General features: G+C 33.2%; 1 protein-coding gene across 4 annotated transcripts in view; it reads left to right on the forward strand.

Annotated features, from left to right (window-relative positions):
- The window catches only part of LOC148602276 (voltage-gated inwardly rectifying potassium channel KCNH6-like), a 127905-nt gene that overhangs the window by 51715 nt on the left and 54361 nt on the right, over positions 1–21829 (forward strand). For all 4 annotated transcript variants that reach the window (XM_088553904.1, XM_088553900.1, XM_088553901.1 and 1 more), the window contains exons 3-4: positions 10428–10580; positions 21377–21700. In XM_088553904.1, coding sequence (XP_088410030.1) covers positions 10428–10580; positions 21377–21700 — 477 coding nt within the window. The remainder of the gene's footprint in view (positions 1–10427; positions 10581–21376; positions 21701–21829) is intronic.

Raw genomic sequence — 21829 nt, forward strand, 5'->3', positions numbered from 1 at the left:
ATCTCCCACATGAACTTTTCCAAAGGTTAACAGATACTGTTTTTTAAGGAAATCCCTCTTTTTCATTTATTCTATTCTTCAGTGTGTATTATCTTAGATAAATTGGGTCCTTAAAATGTTTTGTCTGGATTGATGAATTAAATGTTAAAAGTACCAGTCCTTGTAAGAACCATGCAGTGGATGAAACATTGTAAAGAAAAAAAATTCCACTATCTAACATGTCTTACTGGTGGATTCCTGTACTATTTCATTATAACACAAAAAATTAAATGGAAAAAAAGAGTTTCCATATTATTTTGAAAAAATGGCTTATAGTCTACATTTCAGTAAAACCTTCTCTACTGTACTCCTTAACTGAAAGTTTTGTTCTGAGATTAGGCTGGTGTCTCCTGAACTGAAAGTTTCGTTTAGATTAGGCTGATGTTCGGTTAACCCAGGTTCAAAATGCATATAAATTTAGGAGGTTGTCTGGTATATTCAGGTTTCGAGTATATTATGTGCCCCCAACTTTGGATTTGTTTTTGCCTTGTCTTTCTGTCTGTCTATCTTTCTGTCACACTTTTGTAAACATAACTCCTCAGAATTTACTGCACCAATTATTTCAAGAAACATTGTAGGTAGTATAGACATAATGTATAGTTGTGCACATTACCAGGAATCACTGAATTTTGTGGCAGTTATACCTCTTTGATCTTTTTAATGGGGAAAGTTATGATTTTGTAGGCAAAAACAAATTTTAATTCTTGGTCAATATAGACAGTTTTACTTATGACGTGCCACAAATATGTGTATGTTTATGATTTGCCTGATTTTGTCAAAAACTTGTCTTCAAAGATGGTTAATATATCCACTTAATGTGGTGTTTTACTCAAATTATAATCTACTTCCTGTTTGGTAAATTTACAAATAAAAATAGCATTCAAATTAATTGGAATGAAAATTTTAAAACCATTCTTTATTTTTATCAACAATTGAATAGCAAAGACCCAATCTTGTAAAATGTTATTGAATTATAGAATAATTTATCGGTCAATTTCACTACAAGATTTGTTTTAGAAAACCTATTTATTCTCCTAAAATGAATATATTTTTTCCTAGATTTAAAAGGGTGTTAAGGCCACATGAAGGTAGTTTGTAGATTCTTGTATTCCAGTCTCATCCCTGCCCCATAATTTGATTTTGATTTTTTTCAGCAGTTTAAATTTTTAGAATTTTGTTATGTCCATATTAGATGTGACACTGAAAATATGACAAAACTTGGTGTATGTAATCTGAACTTTGTCTGTATAAAGTTACAATAATCAATGTATTGTTGTACTATGCATGTTCACCAGCATATGCAAACTTACTTGGCAGTGAATTTATTCAGATTTTACAGTTCCTGAAAAATAAAAAAAAAAAAATAAAATAAAATCCTTCCATCTGCTTCGATTTTTTAGTTGCTAGTGGATGAGAAACTATAAATTGACTTGATGTGGCCTAAAATGAACATATTTTTTCCTAGATTTGAAAGTGCCTTAAATAACTGTTGTATTTATTGGATTTTCAACATATTAGTATTTGGATAAAAACTAAACGCTTGGGAGATCGAATTGCTTGTTAAAATTTTGATTTTTTTTAATAATGGATTTAAAATGAAGGAGACAAAATTTTATTTTAGGTTTAAAGTAAAAAAACTTTCTTCTTAATTTGAACACCATGAAATTTTGATTTCATGTAACAAAGTTTTTACCCACACTGACAGATTTAATAGTTTTATTCACACACTTTTATTTCGGGCAGATTTCACTGTAAACAAACTGTGATATTCTATTATGAGAAGCAATATAGACAATTTAATGACTTGTGTTAAATGCTTTGCACATTTCGTCAATGGATGGAAGAACTTGCTGAAGAAAATGTGTATAATAAACCTTTTATGAATGAACATCTTCCTTGTGGTTTTTTATTCTTCTGTTCAAAGTTTCTCATCCTTGAAAATCTGCAACATGTTGTGGTTGGGTTGTGATTTGGTTCAGTTTAGAAAGATGTTGGATTACACATGTTCTACATGTATTTAAAACGAAAAGGACTTAAGTACCACTCCACATAGGAATCATGCAAAATGTGATTTATAGTTGGAAATCCTACATATTTTTATTTTTGATATTTTGATTAAAATGCCATAGTAAACAGAATGTAACATGTGGTTTTTCTATAATCCTAGTTCATAGGAGATAAAAATTAAATAGAATGTACTGTAGAATTAAGAATTAAATGAGATAACTCAGTAAATGAGACCTAAATACAGTAGAAACTATAGGATTTTCCATGTTGATTTTCTCCTAAGAGCAGGTAGATTGGAATGAATAAATACACATTTTTTCATATTGACCTTTAAAGCAACTTCATAACAAAATTAAAAATATGTAGTCTTTTTTAGGTGTATCACAGGTTACAGAATTTGCATGATTCCTAAAAATACTGCTACTTTGTAGATATTGACAAGTTTCTGTTATGAACGGTTTTTGTTGGTTTAGACAATTTTCATTCTAAAAAATTATGAAGTGATGTGAATGATTAAATGAATGGTGTAAAATGCTTTGTACATTTTGTCAATTGATAAAAGAACATGCAGCCGTAAGAAATATTATCTCTTTAATAAAAATCTTCCTTGATTTTTTTTTTATTTTGTTCAAAGTTTGTCATCCTTGAAAACCTGCAACATGCTGCGGTTCGGTAGTGAATATAGACATTGTTCAACTGAAGCGTACAATAGTGTAAGGAGACAAGGAAATAAATATATAGATTTTTCTACGCTATCTTATCAATGAAGTCATTGTGGCATACTGCTGCCAATATGGTTCTACTTCTCTATTATATAACTATATGTCTTTTTATGACAATTTGAGGAGGGGAATGAAACATTACTTTTCCTTTCCTCATTTGTCTACCTTGGACTTGACTTTTTATGAGCAACTTGACGGGTGTTTCTAGAAAAGCAGAGGATGCTTACCCTACCGATGCACCTGGTCCATGCTCCCAGTTTTTAGTGGAGTCAGAGTTGCTCATTTGCTTTTGTTACTTTGTATGTATGATTTTAGTTACTTTATGTTCTTTGTTGTGTATGTCTGTTTTCCATGTCTGGTCTTTGTCCCTGGTTTACATTGTCTTGATTACGGCTATAACCTTGGTTACCTTGATTACTCTTCAATTACCGCTATAACCTTGGTTCCCTTGATTACTCTTTGATTACCACTATAACCTTGGTTCCTGTGATTACTCCTTGATTCCCTCGATTACTCTTTGATTACCGCTATATCCTTGGTTCCCTTGATTACTCTTTGATTACCGCTATAACCTTGATTCCTTTGATTACTCTTTGATTACCGCTATAACCTTGGTTCCCTTGATTACTCTTTGATTACCACTATAACCTTGGTTCCTGTGATTACTCCTTGATTCCCTCGATTACTCTTTGATTACCGCTATATCCTTGGTTCCCTTGATTACTCTTTGATTACCGCTATAACCTTGATTCCTTTGATTACTCTTTGATTACCGCTATAACTTTGGTTCCCTTGATTACTCTTTGATTACCGCTATAACCTTGATTCCCTTGATTACTCTGATGACAACTATAACTTTGGTTCCTGTGATTATTCTTTGATTACTGCTATAAACTTGGTTCCCTTGATTATTCTTACAGACATGTTTATTTGTTATAGAGCTGTAATCTGTATATTTTGGTCTACACTTGTGATTATCTAGATTTTACTTTAATTTTCAAACTTAGTACATTTTTCTCTGATTTTAAACTAAAAAGTAAATTGTCCCCTTTAGAAAAAAAATGAAACAAAATCAGGAAATGAGAAAAATGAACTTCAATAAATAATCTGTTCCAATTTCCTTTTATTATTTAATTAAAAATAAAGAGATCTGTAAAAAATTTCATTTTCAATTACAAAGCAAATTGAAAAAGATTCATATTGAGGAAGGACATGTTTAAAATAATTGACTTTTTGTTACAACAGAAAACAAAATAGATCTCTGATTGTTTAAGATTGATCAGAGAGTTACTCGTGATTTGAATTGATTCCCCTCGTTATAATTCAATGTTAGTATTGTATTTGACATTCCTAAGTACTCCCCTCATGATCTACAATTAAATTTGCATATGACCTTTTATGATGAAGCAGCTGAACAAAAACAAATCAAGATGCTTTTTTCTTTTTTGAAATTCAACTTTTAGGTGTAGAGATGTTTAGGTCTAATTTTAGCCCTAATATGAGGTACTATGTAGTAATGTTTAGGTTTAATTTTGGCCCATATTTGAGGCACTTTGTGGAGTAGAGATGTTAAGGGTTAATTTTAGCTCTTATATGAGGTACTATGTGGAGTAAGGAAGTTAAGGATTAATTTTAGCCCTTATATGAGGTACTACATATGTATGTAGAGTGGAGATGTTAAGGGTTAATTTTAGACCTTAGATGAGGTACTGTGTAGAAATGTTAAGTTTTAATTTCAGCCCTTATATGAGGCACTTTGTGGAGTAGAGATGTTAAGGTTTAATTTTAGCCCTGTAACCGCTATAACCTTGGTTCCCTTGATTATTCTTTTAGATAAAAAAATTGTGGGTTACTAACAGTGATGTCAGTGATCAGTCATGGTATGTCTCTTTCTGTATTGTATATCTTAATTGAAATTATTTCCCATGAAACATGTAGTTAAAATTTCATAAAATTTATCTATTTTGCTTCTTTTATCGAAGTAAACCACTGAATAAAACTTTAAGAAATTCAAACAAGCATAATGAATTTGAGAAAAGATGTTAGGTACAGATCATTGGAACGTTTGTATTCAGGCTTTTTATCAATCTCATGTAAACATCAAAGTAACATGGATTGATTTCATTCTGTTTCAAATGAAAGCTTGATAGGTTTTGGTAAAATAAAATATGATACAAACATATCACTGATTTCAAGAGTGATATCCCTTACCCCAGGTCTACCTCCTTAAACTGAGCACCTGTGTAAACCAAACAAATTCTACAATCTTAAGTGCAAGTGTTTGTAAGAGTGGCAAAATGGGAAAAATCAGAAACATGCATGTCAGTTTACCCCACTGATCTGACAATGTAGTACCACTCAATGATACTTTCTCGATTTGAAAAGACCATTATTTGATCTCTGAATCACTGACTTTGCTCAGAAAATTTTCAATAAAATGTCAGAAAAATGAGGTTTTAGACAGAATTATCTGCCCTTGAAATGTTGATGTGGAAAATCTTGTCCGTTTTCCTGTATTCGGTGATGATAAAAGTCAAATGAAACTATCAAAATGGTGGGTTTTTTCATACCATGTTTCACCCGCTGCCTGATTCTAACAGATACTGATACTTAAAGCGATTTTGTTAAGAAAGTCTTTACTATACCACATTTTATATACAAAATATTACAATTATAAAAATTACAATGTTGAAAATTATAAAGTTGTCGCTGTTATTATCAAGGAACATTAAAGTCCATTTACAGACCATAAATAACCTCACCATGATTAACATCAGGTCAGATGGGGGTCTTTAACTTCAAGACAACATCTCCGAGTACTGCTTCATTTTTTATTCATTTGTTTATGAAAGGAAACAATATGTTCTGATAATGATTATTTCCACATGACCTTTTTCGGCATTGGGTGTTGTACAAATGGAGCTTTATTTATTATGAGTCAAGTTTGATTGTCGTTGAATCAAACCAACACAATACAATCCTTCATTCGTTTGATTGATCTATCGAGCTTTTGATGGATTAGATGCTGCAAGGTTCCTCGGGGCTTTTAATTAGTCGACTCCGGAATCTATTTATAATACAATAGCAGATGGATTAGGGTCAATAAAATGAAAAATATGTTAGAGGGGTCAGTGTATTAACCCCAAGTCCGTCATCATTATTTTGATGCCTGAGTGCCGTCAAAATCAGAGAATTGAGATAAGACAAATGCTAGATTAGCAATGTTTTGATTTTGGATATATCATTAGTAGTTAATGATGGGGTGAGTTGCCCATTTACCTTGATAGAGAGACTGAGCCATAAATCAATTTTGTGTCAGTTAGTCTGTTCACTATAGTTTCAGGCACTATGCCTTATAAACATCGTTCATATCATCAACAAATTAGTGACAAATTTACTTCATATTAATCTGGAGAGGGGGCGGGGTGGTGGTATGGGGAAAAGAACACTTCCTGTAAAAATGTGATAGGAGTGCTACTTGTATAGGTCATATTTACCAGCTTGAAAATATTTGAATAAATTAGATAAACAATAAGAAATATGTAGGTTAGTCAAGTAACAATTACTATTTATTTTAGAATTTATTGTGAGATAACTATGACCTCTGACTTTATTGCATTGGAATAGCCCAAGATAATTAGCAGAGGTCAGAAGTCATGGTCAACTCACTGTAAAAGCCACTTAAAAGTTAACTTAAACATTATTAAGGAGGTAGACCTAGTGAAAGGGACACAACTCTTAAAAATCATTGTAATGTTTGTATGCAGCATTTCACATCCATCTTATGTAAGCATTTAATTAACTTGGATTGATTTTATTCTACTTCAAACAAAAGTTTGAGAGGCTTTGGTGGAATTGAAAACGATGCAAACATATCTTTGATTTCAAGAGTTATGTCCCTTACCCTAGGTCTACCTCCTTTAATGGCTCAGAGCTCTACACCAAGGTCATACAGTGAAACCTTGGTGAACCAAACCCCTTTTGGACTGTAAATTGACAAGTGTTAGGTTTATTCAGGTTCAAAATACTGACACAAATTAATGGATTGAATAAATATCTATTTTTGTCAGGAGTTATTGTAGATTCTATTTAGATAGGTTTCACTCAATTTCAAAAGATTCCATCTTCTCTTAAACTTATATTTAACTCTTGAAACTTGAAAAAAAAAAATTAAATGGGATTAAAACAATTTTTGATCCACTGACTAGTTGATACAAGTCAATACAAATTTCTTTCCATATTTTAAGGTCAGCAAAGTAACTTCCTTCCTACTCCCATCAAAGTCATACAGTGGATTATATTGTAGTGAAACAACTTCCCAATTTTAGTTTCTGGTATACTTTTTTAAAGCCCCCATGACAAACTGTCAGGGGGCATATTAATTTACCCCTGTCCATCCATTTGTCTGTTTGTCCGTCCATCCGGATTACACATGACCATTGCTTGTCCAGCTATCTCCTTGTACAATGTTTGAACTACTTCAAAAATATTTTACAGGATTTTTCTACACATGATGAAGGTGTGCAGGGCCAAAGGATTTTGATTTTCATGAAATATTATGGAAATTGGTGATAGCTAGACTTAGTCATTTTCATCAGAAATAGGGCTATATGGCTTGTATGGCTATCTCTTTCTGTAGTTTTTGAACTACATCAAAAATATTTTTTGCAGGATGTTTCTACACATAATGATGGTATGCAAGATAATAGAATCTTGATTTTCATGAAATATTACAGAACTGGGTGATAGTTGGACTTTGTAATTTTTGCCAGCAATATAAACAACAAAGTTAGGGATTTATTATTGGGGTATTAACATTTTTTATGTGACTGTCAGTCTGCCCATCAGTCCTGTTTTTCTCATCGCAACTAGTCTGACACTACCAATCAAAATTTCATGACACTATATGGCCAGGATACAATATGTAGATATAAATATATTTAGGAAATTATGATCCCCAAATTGATCCCCAAATTTTTGGAGTTATGGTACTGGTACAGTTTGTCATTGCAAGTCTTGGAATGATTGAGCTGAACCAACAGACCATGAGTATCACAAGTCTTGGAAGGATTTCTGATTCTGCAAACCAGGTCTTCATACAAAAATAAACATGTTCTTAAGTTGGCAAATCTAGCGAGCGGGGACATCATTAGTGTCTTACAGACACATTTGATTTACTAAAACAAATCACTACTAACAAAGGATGTGGGGTTTCTTGTGACAAACAGGGCTTTAAGTTCGGTGTTTTTTTCTCATGATGTTGAGTTTCCCATTAGATTTGAAACCAAATATTTAGATTTTAGATTTTGAAGTAAAATTTGTTTAATCGACTGGACATTAGCAGTTGATTTTATGCGCTGCCTTTGTGTCTGGTGTTTCTTTCTGTATTTACTCATACACTACTGGGACATTAATGAAGTTTCGTTTTTGTCAAATATATCTTGCGACTTCTTTCATACAAAATTCATTTCTCTTCTTGAAAAGCAAATGAATAACTTTTAATATTAACCTTTCCAATTCATCAAATGAAAAAAAATATTAATGTAAAATTTTCAATACCAGTAGTTTTCGTCATTCAAAGAAAAGCGCAGCATTTTTTGGCATCTCTGGAAATCCTATCGATTCTGTGCTGTTAAAATTATGTAACGATACAATTAGAGTTCCTTGTGTCCTATTTTAAACATTCAAGACAATTAAGAGTTGGTCTTAATTGTAGAGTTCTTCTATTGTCAAAGGCTTGTGGCAAAACCGATCGGCAAGAAAGCAAAGGGATATTGGAGTAGTGGTTTTGACACTTAAAATGAAGTATCATACATCGTTGATGAAAGTGGGAGAACAAACAAAAATAGTGACAATGCTGTTATTTGAAGGAAGACTTTGAGTTAGAAATCAATTATTGAAAATCGTTCTCGGTGGGAAATATTTTTCTCAGATGAGAATGTTGATATTTCAATATAGACTTTCAAGAATTTAATTACAGTGTAGATATCTTAGTGTCAATAGTTGTTAAATGTAAGTGTCTGTAAGAATCAGGCAAAATTGAAAAAATCAGAAACATGCATGTCAAAACTCTACCGATGTGACAGTATGATTTCACTCAAGGATATTTTTTTCTATTTGAAAAGACCATTATTTTATCCCTGCATGACTGGATTTGCTCAGAAATTTTTGTGAAGAATCTTAGAAAAATGAATGAACTTTTTGACAGAATTGTCTGCCCTTGAAATGTTCATTTTCAGTAGATTTCAATGGTCCAGTATGATATGGAAAATCTTGCCTGTTTTCCTTGATTCTGATGGTACAAATAGTCAAATTACTCTATCAAAATGATGGGGGTTTTTTTCTTACCATGTTTCACAGACTGCCTGATTCTTACAAGGACTGACACATAAATATTAGAACTGAGACAAAATTTTAAAAATATTATTATTTAGTATTTTTCACAGAAGTTATTGTGATTTTAACCAAAAACTTCGAACAAATCAGAGATTCTAAATTTTTCATTGATTTTGTAGGAGTCTTTCTTCTAAAGTGGGAAGTTTAACAGATAAGATGAATTTCACATGAATAACCTCTAAATCAAGCAACATATTTATCAAAGTTCATAGGAAGTTCATGTGAGTTTAACCATCACATGAATTTTACAAAAAAAAATCAACAACAAAACATGAGAATTAAATTTCGTATGAAAATTACATAAATTTAATGTTGGTTCATGTGAATGTTACATATGGCTCAGTTCATTTGAAAATCATTTTATGACAAACATTCCTATAGGAAACAAAGGGGATTAAAAATGGGTTTTTGAAGGGGGAGGGTAGAGAGATCTTTCTCCCATTTTAAGTTGATTATTAAAAATGCACCTGACTTTTTATCCACTAGCGAGTGATTAAATTTCTGCAAGTTTTCTCACCATTTAACATTTCCTAGTTTTCTACAGATTTCATGGGAGAAATAGATTCTCCAGCAATGCTCTCGGAGATAACAAGATTTCTCCACTCGCAATAGTTAAATTTAGACTTAACCCACTTGCTGATGCTCGTGGGTTGAAATATAAAATTTTGCTATCTCGAGTGGAGAAATTTTGTAAATGCCTGGAGACTGAAGGAGGATCTATGTAAGTAAATCTTCACTTTTATGTCCATTTTTTTTAAACCTTATTATTTTCTGATAAAATATTATGAAAATGACCTTGGTTTTTTTCATTGATATATGCTGATAAGAATTAGTTATAGGGCTTGTAAGCCTCATCACATGACTCTGAATTTAAAAAAAAATGGATCCTTAACTCCCATTCAAAAGCTTAAGAAGTGTTTTTTTTAAAACTGCAATCTTACCAATACAAGCCATCTATCAGTAAATATGGTCATTAAAATATGACACCTTACCTTTCTAAACTATAATAAGTTTTGTAAAAACACAAAATAAGCGACTTTGCTCAATGATTGATTTACCAGAAAGTAGCAAGCTAAGTTACAAGTTAGTCTTTTGATTTGAGTGCTTTCAACAGAAGAAATTCCAGATAAAAAATTGAAAACAAGACTTACAAGCCCTGTAATACACTATCAAAACAGCTGAGGGAGGTAAGAACCAGTATTTTTTTTGATTTGGCCTAAATATCAAATATCTTCCTTTAGTTTATGATTTCTTCCTTTCCAGGTACTAAGTTTGTATGCAGTGTCCTAATTGCCCCAGTGAAGAATGAACATGGGGAGGTTATCATGTTCATCATCAACTACGAAGACATCACAGCCGTTTCTGTGTCTGTGTCCACAAGGCCACACACTGTTGATTCTTCTAATTTTAGAAACAGTAGGTATACTTATTCTTTGGTCATTGGTTCTTCATCTGTCTTTTATCATACCAGAACCAGGTGTTTTCTCTTACAGATTCTGCATATTCATAAAATTATGTTTAAAGTTATGTGTACCATAGTGCCCCGTGCAGCTCCAGGTGTCAAAAGAATAGGCCTGCAGCAGCGCTAAGCTTGTCATAAAAGGCGACTAAATAGTGCTCAGAATCCTAGCCGGGGGCTAGTGAGCTCTGCCCACAAAGCATCTGGATTGTGTGCCCCAGGTGGTAGAATGGGGTACCCCTGGCATGTTACATGCTGGGGTTGTCAGGCTATAATTCGGAAAACCTGACCGCAAACCATAGTGGTGCACCATGTTGGGAAAGATACTACGTTCCTCTTTGCCCGACTCTTCCCACCTCTCCCTATTTCCAGTGGCAATCAAAATTAGTCAACTCCATTATCCTTGTGTCCTATCCCATTTTTCATTTCATCATCCACTTCATGTTCATCGCCTGAATATAGCTGAAATATTGCTGCTCGGGCTTTAAACCCCAACAATCAATCAATCAATCATGTGTATCATAGTAGAATAAAAAGGTGAAACATACTATTTTTTTCACTGTACCTGTGTATAATGCGCAGTGTGCCCTGTGGTGTGAAGACCTTTGGGTGACCTTTGGCTGACATTTTAACCGCGGTGGAGTTGTTGTCTCCATTCACCATACTGATTCTTGTTTTATTGTATACCATTGTCTGTTTGTATGTTGGTTTATCTGTCTGTATGTCAATCTGTGTATATCTTTATTTGTCCTTCTTTAAATTACACTATTTGGCAGGTGGAAAAATTGACAATTGCAAAGAAAATTGGTAAAAAAAATTGGCACAAAAGCAAACATCAATTATAAGAACAAATGATTTCACTGCAGACAGACCTGTTGCCTGCCATGACCCCATCACAGCACATTTTTAAACCTCCACTCACCTATTTTTGGTTGTCAATCTGTGTGTCCGAATTTCATTGTATTAAATTGGCTCCAAATGAATGCATTAATTTCACATTTGGTGGTCATTGGCTATGTAAGCATTCTTGACTACATTTGTATATAGAGTGATAAAGAAAATTTTGTCACAAAAATTACAGCTCCAATTTGATGGATTGGTTTCAAATGTGGTTTGGAAAAAAATTGTAATTGATTTTGGATACAATATCAACTTCTGTAAGGGTATACCTAACATAACAATATGTGTAACCTTATGTATATGTTAGCAGGTATAATGTTGATTGCCAAGTGGCTATGATTCTCTGCGTCTTCCTCATCATATTTGTAACACTTTAAATTAAGAAATTATTGCATGCATTGATTATTGCAATTCTTTCATTGTAGTCATTCATGCAATATTTAGTTTTGCAAGTTTGAAAAATAAATTCCACACATGTTTTTTTTTTTAAATTCAACAATGCAAATTTTAATTATTGCAATTTCAAGGCGTCCCATTTTGTACAAGTTAAATGTACTGCTATTATTCCTGCATTTCATGGAAATTTACTGAACCTTGATCTTAAAATACCATTTTTGCAATTTAAAGTTAGTCACATTTTGTGCAAATGATAAAATGATCACAGTTATTTCTGAATTTCATGAAAATCATCCTAACACTAGACTCTAATAAACTCTGATAGAAAAAAAACAACTATTAAAACTTCAATTACATTACCCAAACAAACTTCTATCGAGTCACTCTTTATCAAACTTATTCAAAAAGCCTCATAGGTCCCAAATCACATGATAGTCATAACAAACAGCGCCATTGTTAACTTAAAAACTGAATTGGTTTTGGGGATTTGTAAACTTTATCAAATGTAAGACTTATTACTTTGTCAGCTTGTTTTTAATTTTTTAATCACAATTTTTTCTAGAATTTACAGTCACTTGGGAAATTTACTAATAGATTTAGAAATGTATTACTTTTCTATAATGCTTCATGTTCGTATTTGTTGTAATTACATCGGAGATACGTGAATGTATAGTTAAGTTTTTTTTTTTTTAATTCTTTTTCTAAATTTAATTCAGGAAGTATGCAGTTCCTGAAAAATTTGCGTTGAAGTTTTATTTATTTGGAATTCATTAACAAATGTATTGCATAGTTTTTCACACATTGAGATTTTTTAAATATCTGAAGTAAATAAAAGTTGAAATTCCAGGTGACCAATTTGTCTTTATATGAGTTTAGATTTACTGAGAATGCACTAATTTTTGCTATTTTTGCGGTGGAGTGAAAAGCACAAAAAATAGTACCCACAAAAATGATTTTTAACAATATGTAACACTAATCATTTTAAACCACGAAACAACGGTACCAACAAACATGGTCACTTGACAGAATCCACGAAAATTAGCAACCGCAAACAGTGGTACCAACAATCATGGTCACTTGACAGAATTCACGAAAATTAGCAGCCGCAAACAACGGTACGAACAATCATGGTCACTTGACAGAATCCACGAAAATTAGCAACTGCAAACAATGGTACCAACAAATCTGGTCACTTGACAGAATCCACGAATATTAGCAACCGCAAACAGTGGTACCAACAATCATGGTCACTTGACAGAATTCACGAAAATTAGCAGCCGCAAACAACGGTACGAACAATCATGGTCACTTGACAGAATCCACGAAAATTAGCAACTGCAAACAATGGTACCAACAAATCTGGTCACTTGACAGAATCCACGAATATTAGCAACCGCAAACAGCGGTACCAACAAACCTGGTCACTTGACAGAATCCACGAATATTAGCAACCGCAAACAACGGTACCAATAAATATGGTCACTTCACAGAATCCACAAAAATTAGCAACCCCAAACAATGATACCAACAAACATGGTCACTTGACAAATTCACGAAAATTAGCAACCGCAAAAATTAATGTTTACAGTAGTATTTGAGGAAATCCTCTTAATACCAGCGAAATATACCAAAACATCAAAATATAAGGACAATTCAGTGATGTCAAAATGTAAGGAAAATTCAGTGACGTCAAAATGTATGGACAATTCAGTGACGTCAAAATGTAAGGACAATTCAGTGACATCAAAATGTAAGGACAGTTCAGCGACACAAACTGTATGGACAATTCAGTGACATCAAAATGTAAGGATAGTTCAGTGACATTCAAATGTAAGGACATTTCAGTGACATCAAAATGTATGGACAATTCATTGACACAAAATGTATGGACAATTCAGTGACATCAAAATGTAAGGATAGTTCAGTGACATTAAAATGTAAGGACATTTCAGTGACATCAAAATGTATGGACAATTCAGTGACGTCAAAATACAAGTACGTAACCAAAACACAAAATCAGGAAACAGAGATGATCTATATACACAAAATGTAGACAACAAAATCAAAAAGTTACATATAAAAACTGAAGATAAGGAAAGCAAGACTGCACATGAAAAACTATTGTACTCGTAGTATGAACTCCCACTCTTAAAAAGACAACAAAAGAAGAAAAGTGGAATGAGATCAGGTGTTCTGGTAGGGTAAACATGTTCTGCCCTGTCAAGCTCAAGGCACCTGTCCCGTTGGAAAAGAGTAAATCTAATTGAGTAATTGACATATTTTAAAGATACCACATCAAAAACAGGAAAACATTGCTTTTGAAAGTATGTACAAAAAATAAATTTTAGAAATAAACAAAAAAGCTATCCTTTGGGATAAATTTAGATGAATTGTTTATCAGCATTTTTCCAAACCAAGGAATTCTAGAGAAAGTTATACAGACAGTCATCATGGAGTCAGCCTTGATCTGTCACCAATTGATCTTATGATCTGTAAATTTATCAATCTGTAGGATTCCAGGGAAAACCATTATAAAATCCATGGAATTCTACCAAAAAGCAAATGAAATATGTAAAAGACATTTATCATTGAAGTTATATATCTTTCGATATTTTTGTTTTGTTGAATATTTCCGATTACTTTTTAGGCTACCTTAACAATAATCCATTACTTAGATGATAATGAATGTCAAAATCTGCATGCTTGTTCACCTTTGAAATATTTCATGTTAGAGATTCTTCTTCAATGATACTGTCTTAGTGGGCGATTCTCCTCCGTTGAAGCTGTCTCATTTGGGAGATTCTCCCCCACTGATACTGTCTCATGTGGAAGATTCTCCTCCATTAACACTGGCTCATGTTGGAGATTTTTATCCATTGATGCTGTCTCATGTGGGAGATTCTCCTCAATTGATGCTGTTTTATGTGGGAGATTCTCCTCAATTGATGCTGTTTTATGTGGGAGATTCTCCCCGATTCACACAGTCTCATGTGGGAGATTCTCCTCCATTGACACTGTCTCATGTGGGAGATTCTCCCCCACTGATGCTGTCTCTTGTGGGAGGTTCTCCCTGATTGACACTGTCTCAAGTGGGAGATTCTTAGATGATAGCAATTTGTTTTTATGTAAAAATTCAATTATTTAGTATTTTTCACAGAAAATATAATAATTTTAACCAAATCCTTTCTCAAATGTTACATTTTTATATGGGAGATTCTAAACTTTGCATTCATTTTATTTTGGGAGCTCCCCCCTAATAAGAGAGAGTTAATGGGTATGAATCAGCATCACATGCTGTATCATCTTGAAATATATATCTTGTATGATCATGACATGATTTAAGGTACCAGTATCGTATTGCATATCCCTGAGCGGATTTACGTCAAAACATGGATGCTAATAATATAGTGCATTTTCTTTTTGCCTCTCTACAAACTAATGTTTTGTCAAAAGATATGAACAATGACTTATAAAATAGAGCAAACATCAAACTGTAAGATGATGAACATTTTTAAAAGAAAAATTAACATAATAAGATAAAAATGTTCCACTGAAAAGGTTGGTTTGGTGAGTGCAAAACGAAAGTGAAAGTAGGGAAAATAGCTATTTATAGTTCAAGACTACTGTTCTGTCCGATATTCGTTGACTTGCCCGATTTTCTTTGCGGGAAATTATTTTTTTATATGTCCTTAGAAATGCTACGTAAGTGAAAGTTTTATTGATTCAATTTACATATTTTTTTTTAAATCCTAAAAAATATGCACTTCACAATAGAAGTCTATGGGAAAATTAATACGATACTGAGACCTTAAACTTCATCTACTGACAAAATTATCTCCCATTACTTCAATAGAGCTTCCTAAATAAGTTTTCATTTTTTGTCACACATTGACATTTTCATTATTATCTAAAAGGAGTTCTGAATTAGGAATGGTTTTCAGGCAAATATTGTTGATATTAAATTCATGTGAATCAAAGTACACATGAAATTCATGTGAACTTCACATGAAATCAACATGATTATGGCATACAATTCACTAAACATGAAATATGTGTGAAGCCACCTTTCACATGAATTTCACATGAACTCTTTTACAAATTATATCTGCTTACTTCATGTGAATTGATTGTACCTTGATCTGTACCTGCCGGAGTCATAACGAGGACATGATCTAAAAATAAAACATGAATGTGAGCTTTTACTGGTCCATTCAATTATTTTGGGATCTGTTATTTGTTGACAATCAGTTATAAGTCAGTTATTGATCAATGATCTGTGACTGGTGACCTTTTTGTTTTTATATCGCATATCTCTTGATTGATCAATGTATTTTAAAATTGTTTCATTTCACTCTCTTAATAATTCATGTGTTTTAATGAATTTTTGGAAAAATATTTTTTTTAAAAGAAATTAAGTTTTCTTTAATAAAATGCAAACAAAATAATTCACTCATCAGTTTTAAGACCAGAGAAAAGTACAAAAACAGACAGTTTGTTGAATTATTGAAATTTTTCGAAATATGAACGAATCAATCATCAGTCATTTTATATATTTGAACTCAAGTTTTTGTTCACCTATTGATCACAGATCAATCAGTTTTTGGTCAACACTTAGTATTTGTGTACTGAGTTATAAATAACTTGAGGGAGCGAAAGTTTAAATAGCAATAATTGTTTATGACATTCCAGGGACCATTATTTGCATAGTAGATACATGGTTAATGAATGAGTTTTTACAATGTATTTGGTCAGATTTTTCATGGTCAAGGATATTCATCTGGTTATTGTTATTCAAGCAAGGGGAGACCAACTGTTTTCCCTGAACATCATAATTGCATGCTCTGTGATGGGATGATAAGAGCTTTATACTTTCTTAGGGCCAGTTGTATTCCACGTTGTCCCTCCCTCCCTCCCTCCTTCCTTCCTTCCTTCCTTCCTTCCATTACACAGAGGGGTACCTATCTCTTATCCATTACTTTTTACCACTGAATGGAATTAATGAAACTTTGACTAAGTCTTTACTATATGGTCCCATCATGCATTTCTTATTTAAGGTTATGATCCAAATCAGTCTGGAATTGAAAAGGTGCATGCTATCCAAAGGGGGTTTGGGGGTGAGGGGTATCCAAAGGGGATTGGGAGTGGGGATATCAATTCATTGATCACCATGTTTCTAGTCTTCAGTTGTTTCTTGGACTTTCCGTCCCCACCTCACCCCCACCCCTGTGTCTTCACTCTACTACACATTCTTCTATAAACATTCAATTACAGTAGACATTAACTTTTATTGTTGTAAGAAGTAGTGCAAATCCAAAAATTGAACCTTTATATTTTAAAAATAAACCTTGAAAATGGTATAAACTTTTCCCAACTGTGTGTCATTTCCATTATTCTTTTGCCACAGGGACAAGACTGCCAAAAATGATGCTCAAGCAACTGTTCAAAGTCCTTGTAAATGCCCCTGAAGAACTGGAAATGATATTATCTTCTTGCTTGAGTTCTTTTTTTCAATTGTACCTCATCAAATTTATTCCATTGGTCTAATTTGCTATTAATTATTTTTTACACCACCTCATCTAATAGAAATTTCTAGATCTATCCTTGAGTTAAAAGAGCAGAATGCTATTTTCTTAGTTAACCTTGTAAGTATGAGTTACAAATTCTTATACTGGCTCACCTTGCTGTGATATTCTAATGCCAAGCTTATTCACATTTCTGTTCAAATATTCGGAATGAAGCTTGGAATTCCAAATTATTTTTCCAAATAGACAGCAGAATTCCAAATATTTTTCCAAATTCTGTTCAGAATTTTTATCCAAACCCTTGATTTTAGGCCAAATATATTGTTTTTAGGTCAGAAAAGTCTGAATACTCCGAACTCAATTTCTGACCTAAAAGTTTGGAATCTCAGGCACTTATGATCAATTTACCCTCAGCTGCATTATTTAAACCTACCCCATTTGATAAATTTCCCCATGCTGCCATATTTTAACCTCCCCTTATATTCTTCTGTAGGGTTATGTTAAAATAACCCTTGGAGTCAGTGCTGACCGCGGTGTTAAAATATCATTGAAAATTTTAACCCTGGGTTCAGTATTTTGGAGGGGTTAAATTATCATATGACCCTGGTACTTATATCTGATCATGCCCAAGAGAGTTGTAAAAATGTTGAATTTGCAAAGATGACCCACATAAGATCTTCTATTTAGATGTCTATATTTGTAAATATTTAGATTGATTTATTGATTGTTGGGGTTTAACAATCAATCAGTTTATCTCAATATTTACAATAAAAAGAGGGTGTCCATGAAAACAAACAGGCTGGGAGGGGGGGCATATGACAAATTTCATTTTCAAAATACTTCCATCTATTTCTCATCACAAATGCTTCCTTTCTCCAAAGTTGAATGTTGGTCTTTGATTAACTGCAACATTTAAAGAGAAATAAGTTACATAGAAAGCATTGTAATTCATTGAAAAAAGGGAGATAACTCTTTAATTTGAACAAAAGTTGGTTGCTTTGTTAGGGAAATTTAAAGTCATTTCAGAACCATCCAAAAACAAACTTTATATTTTTTTAAATATATATAATATATGCATTACATTGAAGCAAAAAAAAATGGTGGGATAATATTTAATATTTTAAACATTTTAACATGAACAGCCTCTTAACAGATCCCTTTCAAGATATTTGTGGTTCATATGCGAAATATTCATATTATTTGATCTACCTTCTTGAACTTGTTAATTGGTGTTTATTATTGAATGGAGGAAAACAAAGGGACTTGGAATGGTGACAGATTCAATTTTCACGATGGTCTCATACATGTACTTGTTATGTAAGAATTAGTTTAAACCTCTAATTTGACATTGTTATGCCTGCAGAAAAGCAAAATAGTCAAAATTACTATACCTATTTACCCTCCCACAAGGTCAATGAAAAAATTATGACCACCCACATGGTCAATGAAAAAAATTATAACAGCCCACATGGTCGATGAAAAAGTTATAACAGCCCACATGGTCAATGAAAAAAATTATAACCTGCCACAAGGGCAGTGAAAAAATTATAACCTCCCACAAGGTCAATGAATAAATTATAACCTCCCACATGGTCAATGAAAAAATTATAACCGCCCACATGGTCAATGAAAAAAATTATAACAGCCCACATGGTCGATGAAAAAGTTATAACAGCCCACATGGTCAATGAAAAAAATTATAACCGCCCACATGGTCAATGAAAAAAATTATAACTTCCCACAAGGTCAATGAAAAAATTATAACCTCCCACATGGTCAATGAAAAAATTATAACCTTCCACATGGTCAATGAAAAAATTATAACTGCCCACATGGTCAATGAAAAAAATTATAACTTCCCTCAAGGTCAATGAAAAAATTATAACCTCCCACATGGTCAATGAAAAAATTATAACATTCCAGGCTAAAAACCACTAATTCCACTTTCCATAGGCTTCTATGCTAATTTCACAATATTCAATGGCTTCTCTGGACTTTACCTTAACTTTAACCTGCAGAGGACTATATATCAGCATGATTCTACATATGTCAGCTCACAATCCTCACAATGGCATGTGGGGTTAGCAGACTTGCAGTGCAGTACTGGTCACCGGAAGTGAAGGGTCTATAAATAGCATGGGAAATCCCAGTGTTTTCACAAGATAGGGGTATATTTAAAAATCATTATGGAGATTAGGCTTCACATCACAAGAAGCAAAATGCACCTATAAAATGTACAGAAATGTTTTTCCTTTCAGAAACTGTTTAAATTTTTTAAATAAGATGAGAACTTTTTTCACAGCACTATGAGGAACAGGGGTAATTTCTGCGTAGGACTATTTTTGCGTACGTTCCAAATGCTCATTGGTTGAATTGGTGGTCTGTAACCTAAATTCCACATGGTCAATGAAAAAATTATAACCTCCCACATGGTCAATGAAAAAATTATAACATTCCACATGGTCAATGAAAAAATTATAACTGCCCACATGGTCAATGAAAACAATTACAACCTCCCACAAGGTCAATGAAAAAATTATAACCGCCCATATGGTCAATGAAAAAAATTATAACCTCCCACATGGTCAATGAAAAAATTATAACCGCCCACAAGGTCATTGAAAAAATTATAACCTCCCACATAAAAATGTAAGATTGAAATATTACATAAAAAATGCTTTTACATACATATAAATACTAAGTGATTCATTTTACATTTAAAATTTGCTTTTACGTAAAAAAATCTACCTCATCTGATATTGTCAAGGGGTTAGGATCTCCCACATAAACTTTTCCGTAGGTTAACGGGTATGAATTACCTAATGGATTCATGTTTATATATAATACATTCAGTCATATATACACTACTGTCAGCACAAATTTTAATTTTTCCACTCTCCACAGTGGAGATATTTTGGTTGGAGTCACAGCATCTCCACTCTCCACGATGGAGTCACCATTTCAAAAACTGTCTGTAGCTAATTTCTCCTGTCTTTATGCAAAGGTGTATTTAGTGGTTCTAGTAGTTTAATAACATTTCAGTTAAGGACAGAAAAAATATCAAAAACCATTGAAATTGAGCAATTTTATCCTGGTTTTTACATTGATGGAGTCACAGTGGAGGACATGAGTGACTCCACTGTGAAAGAGTAATCAAGGGAACCAAGGTTATAGCGGTAATCAAAAGAATGTAATCCAGGGACAAAGACCAGACATGGAAAACAGACATACACAACATGAAGTAACTAAAATCATACATACCAAGTAACAATAGCAAATGAGCAACTTGGACTACACTAAAAACTGGGAGCATGAACCAGGTGCACCGGTAGGGTAAGCGTCCTCTGCTTTTCTAGAAACACCCGCCGAGTTGCTCATAAAAAGTCAAGTCTGGGGTAGACAAACGAGGAAAAGAAAACTATAACCTATTGAATAAATCAGTTTTTATAGTGCAGATGGATACATCATAGCATTCCATGAGTTCGTGATGACGACCATAAAAGTTCTTTAGTGATTACTTTTATGTTGTATCAACAAAACCCTGTTCCAGAAGCCTATTTGTTAGAGTTCTAGTGCGAAACAAAAAGTCTGCATAGTTTCGGCAAGCTCTGGCATAACGTATGAGTTGTGATATGAACACTCCATATGCAGGTGCTGAAGGGATGTTGCCACAGATGAAAGGAAAGTTGACAATTTTGAATGAAAAGTCATCACTTTTGTCGTAAAGTTTGGTCTATAGTTTTCCTTTACCATCGATTTCTAAGTGTAGGTCAAAAAAAAAAAAAGTGGGGACATTTAAAATTTTGGTTGACAGTAGTGTACATGTATTGGACGATGGACAGGATAAAGGGAGACAGGGAGAGAATGGGCAGGAGAAAGGAGGAAGGTATCCCTCTGTTCACTCTCTCATTTATTTGTATTGTTTCTATTTTTAGATCGTCACAAGAGTTTCAGACTGAGGCTACCATCAATCAGAAGGGAACTAAGAACAAAAGTCAAGACTCCGGAGAAAAATGTTGATCCAGAAAATCCTCCTATTCCAGAAGAGGAGAACATGCCTCTTAATCAACTTCCTGTGCCTGGTCAACCCCTTCCAGTTAACTCTCCTCCATTACGACCTCGAACTCTGGACGGTTGTATTCTGGATGTTTTAGAAGCTGAGAAAGCAAACCAGGGTTTTATACGCAGAGCTTCTTCACTTGAAGGGCTGGAAAAACAAAAACAGAATGACCTTGACATAAGCAATGATGCAAGTGGAGGTCAGTGTTACTATATTAAGAATTGAATGCCATAGTCATAGTTTGATTGAATTGCATATTTAAATTCTTGATGGATAATTAGGGTATAAGGTTGTTTGTCTGTCTGTCTGTCCTCGGGTCAAATGCTTG

The sequence above is a fragment of the Perna viridis genome, chromosome 11 (assembly GCF_037379345.1).
Source record: "Perna viridis isolate PV_CMFRI_1.1 ecotype Kerala chromosome 11, ASM3737934v1, whole genome shotgun sequence".
NCBI classification, from domain to species: Eukaryota; Metazoa; Mollusca; class Bivalvia; order Mytilida; family Mytilidae; genus Perna; species Perna viridis.